At 41.4% G+C, this 15,327-nt stretch overlaps 1 protein-coding gene across 2 annotated transcripts; it reads right to left on the bottom strand.

Moving 5' to 3' along the window:
• Window positions 1-632: 632 nt before the first annotated feature.
• On the bottom strand, window positions 633-15,119 carry ldb3b (LIM domain binding 3b). 2 transcript variants are annotated; one of them, XM_042396309.1, is made up of 10 exons: window positions 15,040-15,119; window positions 14,461-14,800; window positions 9,742-9,893; window positions 9,433-9,508; window positions 6,295-6,317; window positions 4,152-4,349; window positions 3,096-3,119; window positions 1,695-1,864; window positions 1,499-1,535; window positions 633-1,312 (listed from the first exon to the last, which is right to left on the bottom strand). In XM_042396309.1, the coding sequence occupies exons 2-10, from the start codon at window positions 14,554-14,556 to the stop codon at window positions 1,216-1,218; spliced, it is 873 nt and encodes a 290-aa protein (XP_042252243.1). In that variant the 5' UTR covers window positions 14,557-14,800; window positions 15,040-15,119; the 3' UTR covers window positions 633-1,215. The 2 variants fall into 2 exon arrangements, with proteins under 2 accessions (XP_042252243.1, XP_042252244.1); XM_042396310.1 differs by lacking the exon at window positions 3,096-3,119.
• Between the last annotated feature and the right edge of the window lie 208 nt (window positions 15,120-15,327).

Raw genomic sequence — 15,327 nt, 5'->3', positions numbered from 1 at the left:
TCTAGCATAACCCAGTCCTAATGCTATGTTTGCTGGGTGTTTAAACAGACAACTGCTTGCTACATTGTTCACCATACCAACTTTATTCAGTGACAATCCGCTAATGTTGTGTTTTATTCTTAATTTTACACACAAAAATGTATTTTAATATAAGACACTGGAAATATTAATCAGTTATTTATGATTAGCAACAACTCTCACTTGGAGGTAGAAGGTCCAATAGGAGAAATCTTCCACTTCATCATCAACTGTCTTTTATTTATGTCATATATTTGATCAACAAAAAGAAACATGACTAATATTCAGCTCCTCGTGCAGGGTATTTGAGACTTTTAACCCTTCCACCATAGTTGTGTCGTTGTTCATGTTGCCACCAGCTAATAATCAGTTATATTAATCTGTCAAAAGCTATTAGATGCTCCATCTGAATGATGTTCTTCTCTGCAAAGTCAAAACACCCCCTACGCCTTTCCGACGGCACTAGAAATGACAGGAAATGTGACTCATTGATTGAAGAATATCCCTGTCAACCATGACACAACACCATGCCTCCAGTTTTGATTCCCTAAAAAGACAGTGACACACTTTCCATACATTTCATTTTTGATTTTGCAACAGTTCACTCAGCCATATAGTTTTAAGAAAACATTTATTCACATTGATATCAGTACATTTTTGAGTGCATTTTATACATACTGTATTTGTGCATGTAGATAAATCTCTATGTGTGTATTTGTCCTTGTGTGCCTTCTCACAAGCATGCTCATAGTGTTAAAATTCCTACATTTGTGAATGCCGTTTATGTACTGGGGCATAAAAGAAACATTACTCTGCATTAAACTTGAATACTTATTATGTTTTGTACAATTTCCCTTTCATTTGAGAGAGACAGAACCCAAACAAACAGGAAACAAATAAAGAAAAAACCCAAATGCGAGATCAGGTCTTAGCAGCGGACAGATACGTTTTGACAGGTAATATCGGGCTTATGAACACATAGCATTCTCACACTAACAATTAGTCTCACATTCTACTTATCTAGGCTACAACACTACCTCACATTCTTGAGGAGTTTACTCCTCCTCCTTCTCTTCTCTTTTTTCTCCATAATTTATCCCCTCTTCCTGTTTATCTCCTGTGCTTTTGTCCATGTCCTCTTTTATATGTCCTCCTCCTCTCTGTCTCTCTCTCTCTTTTTCTCTCTCCTGCTCCTCTTTATTCCTGGATGTTGAGGATCTGTGAAGACAGTCCTTGGTGCCAGTTCTTCAGCTTGGCAAAGCGGGGCCCTTTCACCTCCGACTCAAACTTCTCTCTGATGGTGAGGAAGGGAAAAGATTCTTACATCAAGTAATATGTAGATTTTTATTGCCAAGAGTTAGATAATAAGATCGATATAGTTTTCTGTATGTATTCAATAACAAAATGCACACTGAGCTGAAATGCTGCTTTCTGTAAAAGTGAGGAGACTGATAACTCCTCCTTAAAAGTCCACTCTTACCTCGACCTCTGCAGGGCTTCCTCATCTGGGTCTTGCACTGCATAGAGACAAATGGACAAGAGATTTTGGTCACTAATGAGATGATAACAGAGTCTGAACAAGAAGTGAGGATTAGTAGAGATGAGAATCAGGAAGATTAACAGTGAAAGGCCACAGGAAGGAATGAAGGACAAAATAAATGAACCAAGGTACTGACGGTATTCGGTGCCAGTGATGTGGGCCAGGATCCTGAAGCTCTTGGACTGCAGGTTGGCAGCACGGCGAGCCCATTCAGACATTTCCTGGGAGGACTCGCCTGGCCTGATCACTGCCTGGTACACTGGAGACGCACAGTCTACCACAGGGTCCTTGATAGGCAGAGCTCCGCTGCAGGTCAGAGAAGACTGTTAGAGCTCTGAGTTTGTAGTCTGTACTGTATGTAAAGGCCCAAAATGTAAAAACTGATAATTATGTAATTAATGCCCATGATTTACTATCATCTATAGCAGCACTTAAAACAGCCTGTCAACATTTCCAGTTATATTGACAGCTGAGCTGCTAATTAGCTATCTAGCCTGCTTACTAACAGTGCCGGTGCACTTTACCCCGGTGCACTTTTTTGTTTGGTGGCTCGTTCAGCAAGCTAAGGTGCAGGACAAGACCGGTGTTCATGTTTGTAGGTTAGATAAGAAAGATAAGAAAGAAAGATTTTAGCAGGAAAGCTAATTTGGGTTGAGTCTGTGGCTCTTGTGTTGTGTAGCCGGACGCTATCAGACTCAGTGTGACGTCTGCTATGATCAAACACTACGTTCCTGCTTTATGCAAGATTTGATTTGCTATATCAAAGTAAGGTATCCACCTTACATAACCAGATGGTGAAAAGGTATTTAGTCAAAATAATGTAAAACTAGGGGGCACAATCATGAAATCAAAGAATTTAAAATATAAAATGGAACAAAGGAGAACACAGGACTAACTATTAATTTACAGAGAAAAAAGGGCAGTAATGGGCAGTTTTTACATTATGGCCAATTGTTACATTATTGTTCCTTTACATACAGTATGTGTGTTCATTGTTCATTGTCTTTACGCTGACCCATAGTTTGAAGGTTCTTCTGTGTACAGAACATATCGGAGTGAGTTTACACAGCAACATGACTTGATCGTTTTCATTTAGCATTCTTTAATAAGTGTTAGAAAAGTGAGTCAATACTGAACGGGTAGTCGTTTGAAAACCTGTGATCGGATACTCAGAACATTCCCATGCCATGAAATCCCATCAGGTTCCCGAGCTTGCGACGGCTGCTTTTTCAGGAGAGGACGAAGACCCCCAAAAACCCAGTAACACAACTCACACTCTCATACTTTCACCAAAGTACCTATACATGTAAGTACTTCCAGACACATAACCAAGTCCATCAAGGGCTTGTGGTTAGTGAGTTTGTCCATCAAATACTTTGGTTTGACATATAAACACGTCAGAAACACAGATGAGTGTTAGTTTATGAGACATATGGAGCGACGCACAAGCTGTTATGAAATCATGAGACAAAGGAGACACATGATAGGAGACTGTATGAGGAGAGGCGGGATAGAATAGGAAAGCTGCTGTACTTACGCCAGGGGGGAGCCCGCCTCCTCACTGAGGTCACAACCAGGAGGGAAGGATGGGGAGGGATGGGTGGAGGACAGCACAGGTGTGGTTGGTTGTGGATGGAATGAGCAAAGGAAAGTGGGTGAAAGGCACAGAGGAGTACATGGCACGGACACGGACAACAAGGAAAAGCCCGGGCATCCGATTTGTAGCAGGTACGTTCAAAAGCCTCTTTATGTGCTTGGGCTTTTTAGGCAAAGTATTTTTAAAGGGTTTGTTCATTCAAATGACCAAAAATACATATTTTCTCACTTACTGCTGGTGGTATATAGCCATGCTGATTGTGTTTTATGCCCTGGTTTTGAGATTCCTCTTCTTTGAGATTTCTGCCGCCACTGTTTTACTCATTTTTTATTCGACAAAGATACACAAAAGTCTACAGGATACAGGATTTATATAATTAGTCATCAGTTTTTTGTGTGGTGAAGGGCTATAAAAACTATATAAATAATCGTTGGCTTCATTTTGCCATTAGTTGAGCTTGGTGATTCAATGTTTCTTGTTGAAATGTTCCTTAGGAATCGTGGGTTAACTTCTCTTCTTAAGTTTTTATGTACAAAAACTTGTATCCTTTCACTTTTTATTATTATTTTCTAATGCAGTAGTGGATCTCTTATGAATCAATCAGGAGAGTTTCATGGCCATCTTGCTCCAACAGGACTTTTACTTCCAAAAACCTGGACACCTGAAAAAAAAACTTTACTACTTTGAAGCTCTATGGAGGAGTCAACATTCTTATAGGAACTATTTCTTTGGCACAAGTAGTTCAAATGAAAATTGTTGACAGCATTTTCTGTGGATTATTCATATACCTGGACATGCTGTTAAATTTTGGACAAATAAAACCAAAACAATCGACATCGATGCTACTAGCGGTAAGTGAGAAAGTATGGATGTTTTTATGATTTGGGTGAACCGACCCTGTGGGCTTTGGGAAAGGTTTGATTGGTGTGTGAACAGTATGTGGTTGGAGAAAGCACAAAGTGTGGGGAAGGGATTAGTTTAGTTGTGTAACCTCACCTGTCATGTCCCTTGGCCTGCGACTGCCCTGCGATGGCGTCCATGATGGCGTCCTGTGAGTACATGCTAATGGGTGTGTTGTACTGGGCGTGAACGATGGTGGCCTTTCCCCCTGGACCCCTAACCTCAATGGGCTTGTGGGTGGACAGGGCCGAGTCTTTCAGAGCTATGGGGTTGAAGCTGGGAGTGTACTCCACACTGTCAGTGACGTAGGGAAGGGGTCAGAGGTCAGTGGGTCGAAGAGGGGTTTCAGGTGCAGGGGTGAGGGGTTTGAAGGTGAGAGGTTAAAGAGGGAAAAGAGGAGGAGCGAAGGAGAGAAATAACACAGAGAGCACCAAAGTGAAGGGAGGAATCCAGGTCAACATGTAATAATGCACCTGACAGATAGGTGGAGCTGTTATACCACTGAATATAAGCTTTTAGAAAGACCTCATGTTCTACGCAGCGCATTTACACATCACACTTTACTATATCTGTGTCCCACTTCCATACTACATACCACTACGTACTAACTAATTCAGTTTTTTTTTTTCTTAAGGATGCAGATTAATTCCCCAGACAGCAATGAGAATAATAATAAAAGCAAACAAAATTGAAAAAAGAAGATTAAAAAAAGAAACTTCAATAATGTTGGCTAATGATTGTAGTGACAATTTATATTAATAAGCAATAATTACAAAACCAAATCAATTTGCTTGATTTTTGAGCTGTTTATGGACACAGTTGTCCCACAATGCAATGCTCAAAGAGAATCAATGAGTTACACACAGGGGAGGGAAATGTAATGATGAACTGGGAACATTGGCGAGGCAAAAGCATTTTTCTCTCGCCTCATTAAAGCTGCTGTGTGTAAAAGTGGACAATTTTTGACATTGGAGCCCCCTAATGGATGTGCTGAAACTGAAACCAACACATAAACTGCAGTAATTTCCCCCATTATTGTCTCATATTTCTACAAATAAAACTTTATGGAATCAGAATAAGTGAAACAATGATAAAATAACATTACAATTCACGCACAGTGGCTTTAAGTTTAATTAGGAGAGTCATTCCAGTGTTTCTGTTTGATTTACTTATCATTTTCATGTAAAAGTGTAAATGACATACGCTGCTTGTGTTCTAACTCTGGAAACAGTGTATACTTTATAGCATTACTATGTAGTGTGGAACTGGGACAGAGGCTTCATCATGACTTGCAGCTGAACAAAATACAAGCTTTTACCAACAGTTAAGTTGACATACCAGTCCAAAGAAAACCAAACATGCTAATGTTTAAAACAATTGCCAGGCAAAACTGCCAGAATATTATCTGCATGACACAGTAAAACACACACGCACCACCACAGATATTTCTTTTACTGATACACGACTGCCAAACATGAATGTATAGCACACACATACGACTTGTTCATGCACTTATAAACAGTCCATTCATCATTTTCACATGATGAATATGGGCGATTTAAGAGGACCAGCAGAGGTGGAAAACATAGGTAAATATCAGAAAATTCTCCATTAGAGGTATAAGTTCTGCATTAAAAAGTTTAGTTAAGTAAAAGTAAATAAGTATCAGCTCTAAAATATACTCAAGTGTCAAAAGTACTCATTTTGGTCCTTTCATACTGTGTTTGTGTTTACTCCATCTACTAAATATTGTGTAGTTTAGCATTACATTATATTATGAACTCTTCCTAAAATAGGTTTTGCAGGATATTTAATCTCTTTCTGTAAATTAACTTGTACTATAGCTGTCAAATTAATATAAAGCGATGAAATGTTGTGGAGGAAAAGTAGAAAATCTCACAAAATTTACTCAAGTAAAGGAGCAAAACCATGAAACTGTAGTTAACTAGAGTGCTTGAGTTGAGTGGGTGTAGTTTTTTACTTTCCACTTCTGGGGACCAGATGTTAATAACACATCTTAAATTCTCAGCCTGTGAGTTATTGTTGCAGGTACCTGAAGAGACAAATGATCATTACACTCAATATACTGTTACAGTCACAATGAGGCATAAAGCTTTAGCTTTAGCTACACGCACATGAATCCATGTTGGCCACACCTTCACTCCACACCATCACTAAATAGTCTCTACTGAGGTACACTTCATGCACATGAAATCCTAAGAAATGTTCTGGTACTGACTTTGCAGCTGTGTTTGCGATAACCTGAAACACACCAGAGAGGGACGGACAGACAGAAAGAGAAAGAGAGAATGTAATGAATCACCGGGGGTATTTTGGTTATAACAATGGCACTGTGTGTTTGTAGGAAACTATCCAACTACAGTGCCATGCAGTAATCCCATCTACAGGTCAGAATAGCAGCCGTTTGTCATCACTGGGATATTTCCCAGCTTCCCCTGCATCATCAGGGGTGACTGACAAGAGCAGAAGTGTCTCTATCACATGACACAGGAGCGACGCATTTAGCACAGAACAGCCACAAATACATACACCCACAAAAACACAACACATACCACCTGATCCACTTATGTCAGAATTGCAGCCGTGACACACACACATACATACACGGTACATGGATGTGTTCAGGGTACAGTAGGTGAAGAGGAGCGTGCTCGGCACACGTGGGACGTCTCCCTACAGACGGGGCATCCTATCTCAGGTTTGGCAAGGAGGCATCGAGGGGATTCAGGAGGATGGTGTGTAACAGGAGCAGAACATTCCATGACCATGTGCAACAGCTGCTCTCTCCTGTGTGTGTGTGTGTGTGTGTGCGATCCGGTGGAATCAGAGTCTCCATGTACTCGATGAGGTGGGGCCGCTGGCATGATACAGGCGTCATCGTCCTGCAGTCTGCCTGCAGCACGTTTCCTGACACCTGACTTACCACTGGCAGTTACTGTAAACCAGCTCAGCTCCAGCGGGGGAACACATTAGTGAAGACTGATGCCTGGAAGTGATATGTCAGAGGCCAAGCACATTACGTCCATAATTAGAGTAAAAGTCTCGAAGATTTTCATTTCAATAAATGTCTGTTAAGTCACTATCTCGCACCAAATGAGGTAACGCAATGGTGATTGAGCCTATGGCCCACTGCTGAAAGCCCTTGCATTTGCAGTATCAGGAACTGGGTGTCGGTGGCGACGTTCCCGGGAAAAATCACAAGCAGCGCACAGCTAGTTTTCCATCACCCAGCAGTGGTTGGTCCGCCAAAGAGGGTTTGTGGCGCTAACGCAACAGACTCTTCAACTCACTCGTGTGTGAAGCCGCGTACTGTTTTTTCTCATGTTATCCCACTGAGGAGAGTTCCCTCAATGCTGGCCACAACAACTCTCTGAACTCCCGCTATATTGCAACATATAGTTCAGTCAGAATAAAGATATTGTGAGACAAGGATGCAATAAGACAAGGCTGACGCAAGCCCCTTTTTGAGAGCTCCAGATGTGCAGTTCTATACAGAAAAATGCTACCTGGTGAAACTTAAATAACACACGTTTCTTACAATGTCATTCTAATGGGAAGTATAAAATGTGCAAACTGGAAAACATAGAAAAGACCAAAACCAGTATTGTTTTGCACATGTTCCTTCATTACAATCAATTTTGAATCAATCCTACATAATCTATAAATACCGACTAGCACATCAAATCCGTGGCTGAAACTAGTCCCCAACAAATGCACCATTTTATTTGTATTTGAGTAATATTTGCTAAAAACTACGGTGCCCAGCAGTTTCAGGACATTACTCAGCCTTTTTTTAAAAATTAAGTAGAAATTTGTGACCTGATTTTAAATATTTATGTCTTCAGTAGGAACTATTGGTCTTATCATGGTATTAAATGTCAAATTGTCAGTTTGCCCTTGCCTCAGCCCGACTCTGCTATGGTAACAAATCGTCACCCTCCTGTAACAACCACCAAAAAATGCTTTACAAGCAAGTCTCTGGTTTTCCAGGCAAAACCGGAATAAGATCTGCTTATTCTTTTATTACTCTTGCCAGAAGATAAGAAGCCTCAAAGAAGGAAATCAGGGAGCTGAAACAGCAAAGAGAGTTCTTTAAAATTATTTCCTTTTTGCAACATCATCTCCCTGGTCTCATTTTTATTTAACAGTAAATGAGTCTTTACCGTTCACGAGGACTGAGTAAACCAAAAGCTCATTGATATCTTCCTTCTCCCACAATGCACGTGAATCTCACTTTATTCTGAATCATGTTTTGGACGTCTGACACATCCGAATGGGGCGCTGAGGCCACTCGACCTTTAGTCAAGTGTCTCAGGTCTGCCTGTAATAAAGATCCCCAAATGACCCCTGTAGTCTGATCTCCTGCTATTCTGTTACCTGGAGGTCAGCCAGGTATGTTTGTGTGTATGCTCCAGAAATAGCACCATGCGTGAGAGGAATGATCAATGCTGGGATAGCTATGGAAAGTTCTGAGTATTTTTTTTTGTCATCACGGTGCTGTTAATGTGAGGTTAAACGAGGTAGGTGTGATGTGCATTTCAAACGCTTCATGCCCCCAGGGTGAAAAACAGAAAGTTCGGGGGAATGTTGTGACTTATTAAAGATGAACTTGGGTTGTTGTTTGTGGGTAGTTAAACCTTCTTCACTCAGTATTACATAACTGGAGGGTATTAATCACTACGGTAACCTACCCCATCACTGAAAGTCCCTGTGCAGCTGCCGACCCCTCTCTTAACTTGCCCTGCATCAGCATCATCTCTCTGAGCGTGTCCTGAGAGTAAAGGCCAATTGGGGAATTGTACTGCCCCAACTGGCCTCCTGGAGAGCCGGCAGCTGGTGTCAAGGATGCAGGACGTTTGACCGGGGTCGAAAGTTGGGTTGGAGAGGCCGGCGGTATCTCTGGATCTTTTTTAGGGACTTGGAAGAGATTCCTTTTGGAGGGTATTTTATCCCCTGTCTCCCCCATGTGAACCTCCTCTTTTAACTCCTTAAACATGGGTGAAGGTCAAGATAGACAGAAAAGAAAGCTTAAAGTGAAATGAGACTAAAGTTGTCAGCTTGTTTTGTCTCCATTTTCTCGTCAGTTGGCTGGTGTTTGTGGTTTGCTGACCTCTGACCTCTGTATAGAGCTTGCTGCAGCTGCACTGTGAATATTTTACACTAGAGGGCAGCAGAACACTGTCTGTGGCTCTATGGCTCCATTAAAGAAGGGGACAACAAGACAAAATACTCATGACAGACACATATACAAGCATGTACAAGTATGCAGACATACAGCTTATGTTTGCAAGGATAGATTTCATTTTTGTGTGTGTTGATTTGTGAACTTATTGATGCTGTGTGGGTGTTTTTTTACCTTCTGGTGGGGGATGACTGGCATGGGTGAGTCCATTCTGGGAGTTGCTGTGGGAACTGGTGCAGGGCGTCTAGATCTAAAGATTAAACAACAAAATATACCTTTTAAATGTAAAAGTACATTTAATTTCTGAATATCATTCGAAGCACCATGAGTACCCATTTTGATTTCCTCCCCTAAATGTCCAAACTTATTTGCTCTCATGTTCTGTTCTTTCTGATGGTAATATTATCCAGCTCCAGTACCTTCTTCATCATCTACTTAAGTTTGCTGGGACAGGTGTGACGTGTAAGTGTGCTGGTTGTTTACTTATGCATGGTGAGTGCCAGCTGAGAGGTGGCACACTTGATCTTGTTCTGGGCCTCCAGGTGCGTCATCCCATCGGTGCTGACCCCATCAATGGCTGAGATAATGTCTCCCTGGGCCAGGCTGCCGCCTGCAGCCTTGCTGCCTGGAGTTATCTATGGAGAGGTTAAGAGAGCAGGTCACACTGACACGAATTCCTCAGGAAACGCAGAAGCAACTGAAAAACATGTGCAGTCACACAAACAAATATTACAGACTGGGGGAATAGACTGGGGACTGGGGTTTATTGCCCTAGACTGGCTGTGAATAAATAAAAAAAATGTAAACTGAAATTAAAAACTTTGTTCATCCGACTGTTTTTGCCTTAAACCTCAAAGGCACAAAGCAGCGCTACAGCTCAGCCAACATGTGACTTCCTATGCGCTTCACTCCACACAGTTATGTATGCTGTATGAGTAGAAGCTCAGTAAATAAGCCTGCTGTATCGAGCCTTAAAGGTAGAGAAAAGCTGATGAGGCAAAATAAACTAATCCATCCGTTCTGCAGATGAAGGGCTGGATCAAAATTTCTGTGTTAGGCTGATCGACAGAGTGGAACTGCATTTTACCTAAGACTCTAATCAGTCTTCACAGCAGCAAATAAGGCTGTCTGACACCCAAATAAATGAGTAAAAAAGCAGCAGGACGTCTGGTAAATGAAGCCATACAGTGTTCAGGACAGAATAATCTTATTTCTGATGTTAAGAATAATGTTTTGCATCTCTGCGTTTGCTACTGGAATGCACTGAGCAAGTGAATATGAAATGAATGCAGCAGTAGAGATTAAGATTGGCTAAAGGTGAAGTGAATGTGGCTCAAACTATAATACAGTATACAGTCTGTATGGTGGCTGAGTGGTTAAATCAAAGAAAGCTAAAAAAGAAGTTTTTATTGTGGAGATATAGTGAAAGGTTACCCTGTAGGTCTTTATTTTTAAACCTTTCAAATTGTCAGGCATTCTTTGACCTTCAGCTGAATACTCACTCTCCTGGCTCTGCTACAAAGCCAGACTTTAGTGGTTAAACTACACAGTGACAAGGTTTAAGTGAGCTCAGAGAGACCTGGGCCATACAGCACTGGGTCTAGGCTTACAGTCAACCCGTTAAAGAGTTAAAAATAAGCAATGCTAGTGATGCCTGCGGCTTCACTGTGATTGACCCTCCTGAGCCCCCCTCCATCCCCCAAACACACACACACACACATACCCCTCCCACACACCTGCTACTGACATTCACACAAGACTTCCTTGATTCTAGCCTCTCTATTTACATAAAGGTTAGCAGTCCTCGCTACATTCCTACAACCATAACGTAGCTTACATGCATTATGTCACTTTTTTTTTATATCATTTTTACATAATATTTCCTTCTGCTTCTTCTTAAGGCTGATTTATGGTCGGTCGCTCTCGACAGAAATTAAAGAGACGCGCAACGTTTTCAATTTATGCTTCGGCGAGCTAGCTAAACTAATTAAACAAGGACGTTACAAGTTATCTAAAGTTACAGATCAAAATATCAATAAGGAAGTTCAGCGAAAACGACAATCTGCATGGCGACAATAGCAACACCACTCAATCACATTGCGTGAGAAAATACGACGTGTCCGCGACATAACAAAATTTTCTAGGTGTCCAATACTTTTGATAAATGTCACTTGATAAAAATGACGTATTTTCGAAAGACAAAAGTCTCACTGGAGATGTTCCTCTCATGTCGCGCACCTGGAGAATTTTGTTATGTCATGGACAACATCGTATTTTGTCGCGCAATGTGATTGGGTAGTGTTGCTATTGTCACCATGGAGATTGTAGTTTTCGCTGAACTTCCTTATTGATATTTTGGTCTGCAACTTTAGATAATTTGCAACATCCTTGTTTAATTAGTCCCAGTTGGGATGATGTAATGTAACTAAACAAGCCAGTTGGAGGATAGCATCTGGTTATGATGGACACGACTGAAACCTTTCGCCGAAGTCACATGACTCTTTAATTTCGGTTGAGTGACACTTAACAAAAGTGTCGACTGTCGAAATCAGCCTTTAGATTGTCATTTGTGTCCTTGTTCCTCCTGTTTCCTTTTTTGTCTGCTTTTTGCATGTCTCTCTCATCCTTGAATAGTTGAATTCCAGTAATTATGTCTGTATGCGGGTGTGTAACAATGTGTGTGCGTGTGTGTGTCCACACTGAAGAACTGGGCTCAGTACTCAGCCGCGGATGGAAGAACAAGGTGTTATCAGGCGGAGAAAAATTATTTCTGCATGGCTGCTTCAGTGCAATCAAACACACATGCAGACACATCCAATCCATCATACATGTTTTCATACACATCAAAGACTTCATATATAAGAGATGACAAAGATACCATTCACTGGAGATGAAGACAGATTCCTCGAAAATTGGATATTAATAAAAGAGTAGCCAGAGAGTTTTCTTTTAAAAATGTTTCTTGCATGTTTTAAATCTATTAGATCAGTCTATAAAAATATTGTGGATATTTTCCCCCTAAGGCATACTTCTCCCATGTGCACCAGCTTATGACAGAAGCCAATCAAAGACCAGAGTGCTGTTTTCATTCATTTAAAAATATCTCAGCCTCATGAGAGCATGTAAATAGAGTGAAGTGACATTGATGACACATATTAAGATAATTATTTCAGCAGTTTTTCTAAGTTTGAACCTCACTAATGATCACACAAAATGACATGTGTCACATATTCAGCTTGGCTAACAAGATGTGAGGAATCCAATGTCTTCATTCCTCTTTCCTTTCTTAGTTCTTGGTAAAAGTATGTCGAAATCCAAACCGTGGGGGTGTTATGTCAAACTGTAATCGCACCCTGACTTGTCACGTCAAGCACCAGTGTTTTATGTTAACCTGTCAGAGCCCATCACAACCACAGGGTGAACACAAATTCAGTGACACAATGTCATACCAGACGTGGATCAAAGCTCCCCTGGTTGCCTGTAAGACTAGGATCAGAGAACAATAAACTAACAGAAGTCTGGAGCTGTGAATCAATGAAACCCAGCCTGATCACCAGCTGAGCATCAATCAGGAGCTGAAAGTGTCAGATAAGCATCACCTCTACACTTTCCTTCCCTCCCTCTCTCTCATCTCCTGCATCTATCAACCATCCGACACATCCATTCCTCTACAATGACGCTGTCCTCTCAGGAGCAGCTCCACAGGTTGAAACTGAAACTGACCCTACGTGAGGAATAAAGCTTACTAAAGGTAACACAAGCTGCCGTAGGCTTCCTCGCTCTCCTCTCTTCTTTTCTGTCCCGTACCCACCCCACTTCATCCACCTCTCCTCTATTGCTATTTAAAGGAAATGCTGTAAATACACCAGCAGTCCTGCCAGAGAGAGAGAGAGAGCAACCCCCAGCCTCTCTGCTGCAGAAATTAAGAAGTTATAATTTGCCACCTGAAAGCTTTTAGAGTTACCTCCACAGAATGAAGTTTATTATACATATAAGAAAATAAAGTAATTATGTTTTCATCTCGTTTGCTTGCTGTCATTTTCCAATGTTGAACTTTTCTGTGTTGTATAGTAGTAGATGATTATATCTTTGTCAGCAAATGTCATTTTTTAAAGGCTTTGATCAAATTTTAAGGTATTTGGTAGTTAAAATTAGTCAATCTCAGTATCTCAGTATTGCTTTCCCTAAATTGATTATTTGAAGTGCTGTGCTGAGCAGTTCCACTTCAATCATGATTAATCAATGACCTCTCATGCTAAGATCTGGGTGCTGATGAGACATTTGAGTTTGCACGTAAAGGAATCAAAGCATTTATTAATTTTCAAGTAAACTAACAGCAGTTAAAGGTAACAAATGCTCCAGTCGAACTATTCCAGTCTTTCCACTGCTGCTCTATTCTAGAAATCTCCCCGGAGATTACATCTGAGCCTCCCTGTCATCATCACGTACAACGATATTACATAACTGCTGCTCAGCCACTGCGCACACACACACAAAATCCCACCTGCACACACACATATCAGACACATATGCACACGCACAGACACCATAATGAAGTCTGAACATGCAACAAGTTGTCAAACCAGGTGAAAAGGTGATTTTCAGGTGAAAGGGTTAAAGCTGGGCTTAATTAGGCTTTAAAAATGAAAGGTTTCACTTCTCCAGGTTACATTTAGTTATTTTGAGGACTATATTTTATAGTGTAGGAGGTCCTATAATAAACCTGCTGCATTTATAGTCATTTAAATGTAGCTGCAGTGGGAACATTAGAAATCTGAAAAAGTACACTTTTCAAACTCGTTTGGTTTTTACCAAGACACAATGAGTCACCGAAATGATACATATTCTTATATTCAAGCAGGAAAATGTGATAAAAGCGAAGCTTTTTGGAGTTAGAAGGTTAAGCATGGCATGTGTTTACATTATTGCATATTGTGTATGTTGGTTTATCTTTGAGTGTATCAGTTTGCCAAAGTCAGTTGGTCTGTGTATCATTTAGTCTCACTGGATATTAGACTGTGTTGAAGACCTTCGGTTGCAGTGCATTTCCTCATAATGTGCCAGTGCATTGTTCTGTCACAGTGGATTATCAGTTTGTCATTGTCTGTGAGATACCTTGTCACACTGCTTGTTACTTTCTCTTTATTTGTAAGTTGCTTTGTCACAACAAATCTCAGCTTGTGAGGGCGACTTTGTCCTTACCCTGGAGATGGTGAGTGGCATGTTGAAGTCCTTTCCTCCCTGTAGTCTGAAGCCCCATGGAGCAGGGCCATTCAGTGTCACTGTGTACGTACTCATCTTCGGTTAAACGTCAACACTCCTCCTGTTAACAACTCCTGCTGGCTGGCTGTGTGGTTTCGCCTCTTGCTCGGCGTGCCCTTGTTCTCCGTCCTCCTCTGCTATCCTTTTGTCCCAGCCGGTACCTCAATGGCCCTGGCTTCACTACCGTCTCTCCCCGTCTGCTCCCAGTTCTCAGGACAAACACCCAGGGGTGGTGGTGCTGGTGGTGGTGCTGGTGGGTGGGTCAGATGCTGTGGAACCTCTGTGACACACACACACACACACACACACACACACACACACACACACACACATAGGTATGCATTCATGAACACAAATACACACAGATATGTGTAGAGTCTCTGCACACTGTCTCTCCTGACAAGAGCCACCAAAAAACATCCTCAAGCTCTCACCGTGAATTCAACCCCCTCCCAAATCCTCTCAATAAACCTTAAATTTGAGAATGTGAAAAGTCTCTAAAATCAACACTAAACTTACTATTAAGATTGAGAAGAGTTGCTTGCCTGCAGGGTTGCTGAGGGTGATGGACAGGCAGCCTAAGAATAGCAGAGACGAGTAGAGACACAGGGGCCCTGGCCCTTATAAGGCCTGTAACACGAAGCCCCAGAATGCTTCACTGCCGATTCACATCGCCAATATAGACCCCTCTTACTGCAACACATTCTCTCTCTCTCTCTCCCCCCCTCTATCTCTCTCTTAATGCTATCAGTGCATACTGCTAGCACCCTATTATCTGTAATCAGCCTCTGGTCAGTGATGTCATTT

This window comes from Thunnus maccoyii, chromosome 20, assembly GCF_910596095.1.
Source record: "Thunnus maccoyii chromosome 20, fThuMac1.1, whole genome shotgun sequence".
Taxonomy (NCBI): domain Eukaryota; kingdom Metazoa; phylum Chordata; class Actinopteri; order Scombriformes; family Scombridae; genus Thunnus; species Thunnus maccoyii.
This window is presented reverse-complemented; position numbering and strand designations above follow the sequence as displayed.

What these genes read in the sequence shown, in the direction of transcription:
- ldb3b (XM_042396309.1), bottom strand. Translation starts at nt 14,556, where the DNA reads ATGAGTACGTACACAGTGACACTGAATGGCCCTGCTCCATGGGGCTTC. An exon ending in CTGGCACTCACCATGCATAA is followed by an intron (nt 9,509 to 9,741) that starts GTAAACAACCAG and finishes TTTAATCTTTAG; the next exon opens with ATCTAGACGCCCTGCACCAG. An exon ending in CAGTCATCCCCCACCAGAAG is followed by an intron (nt 6,318 to 9,432) that starts GTAAAAAAACAC and finishes GGTGTGTTTCAG; the next exon opens with GTTATCGCAAACACAGCTGC.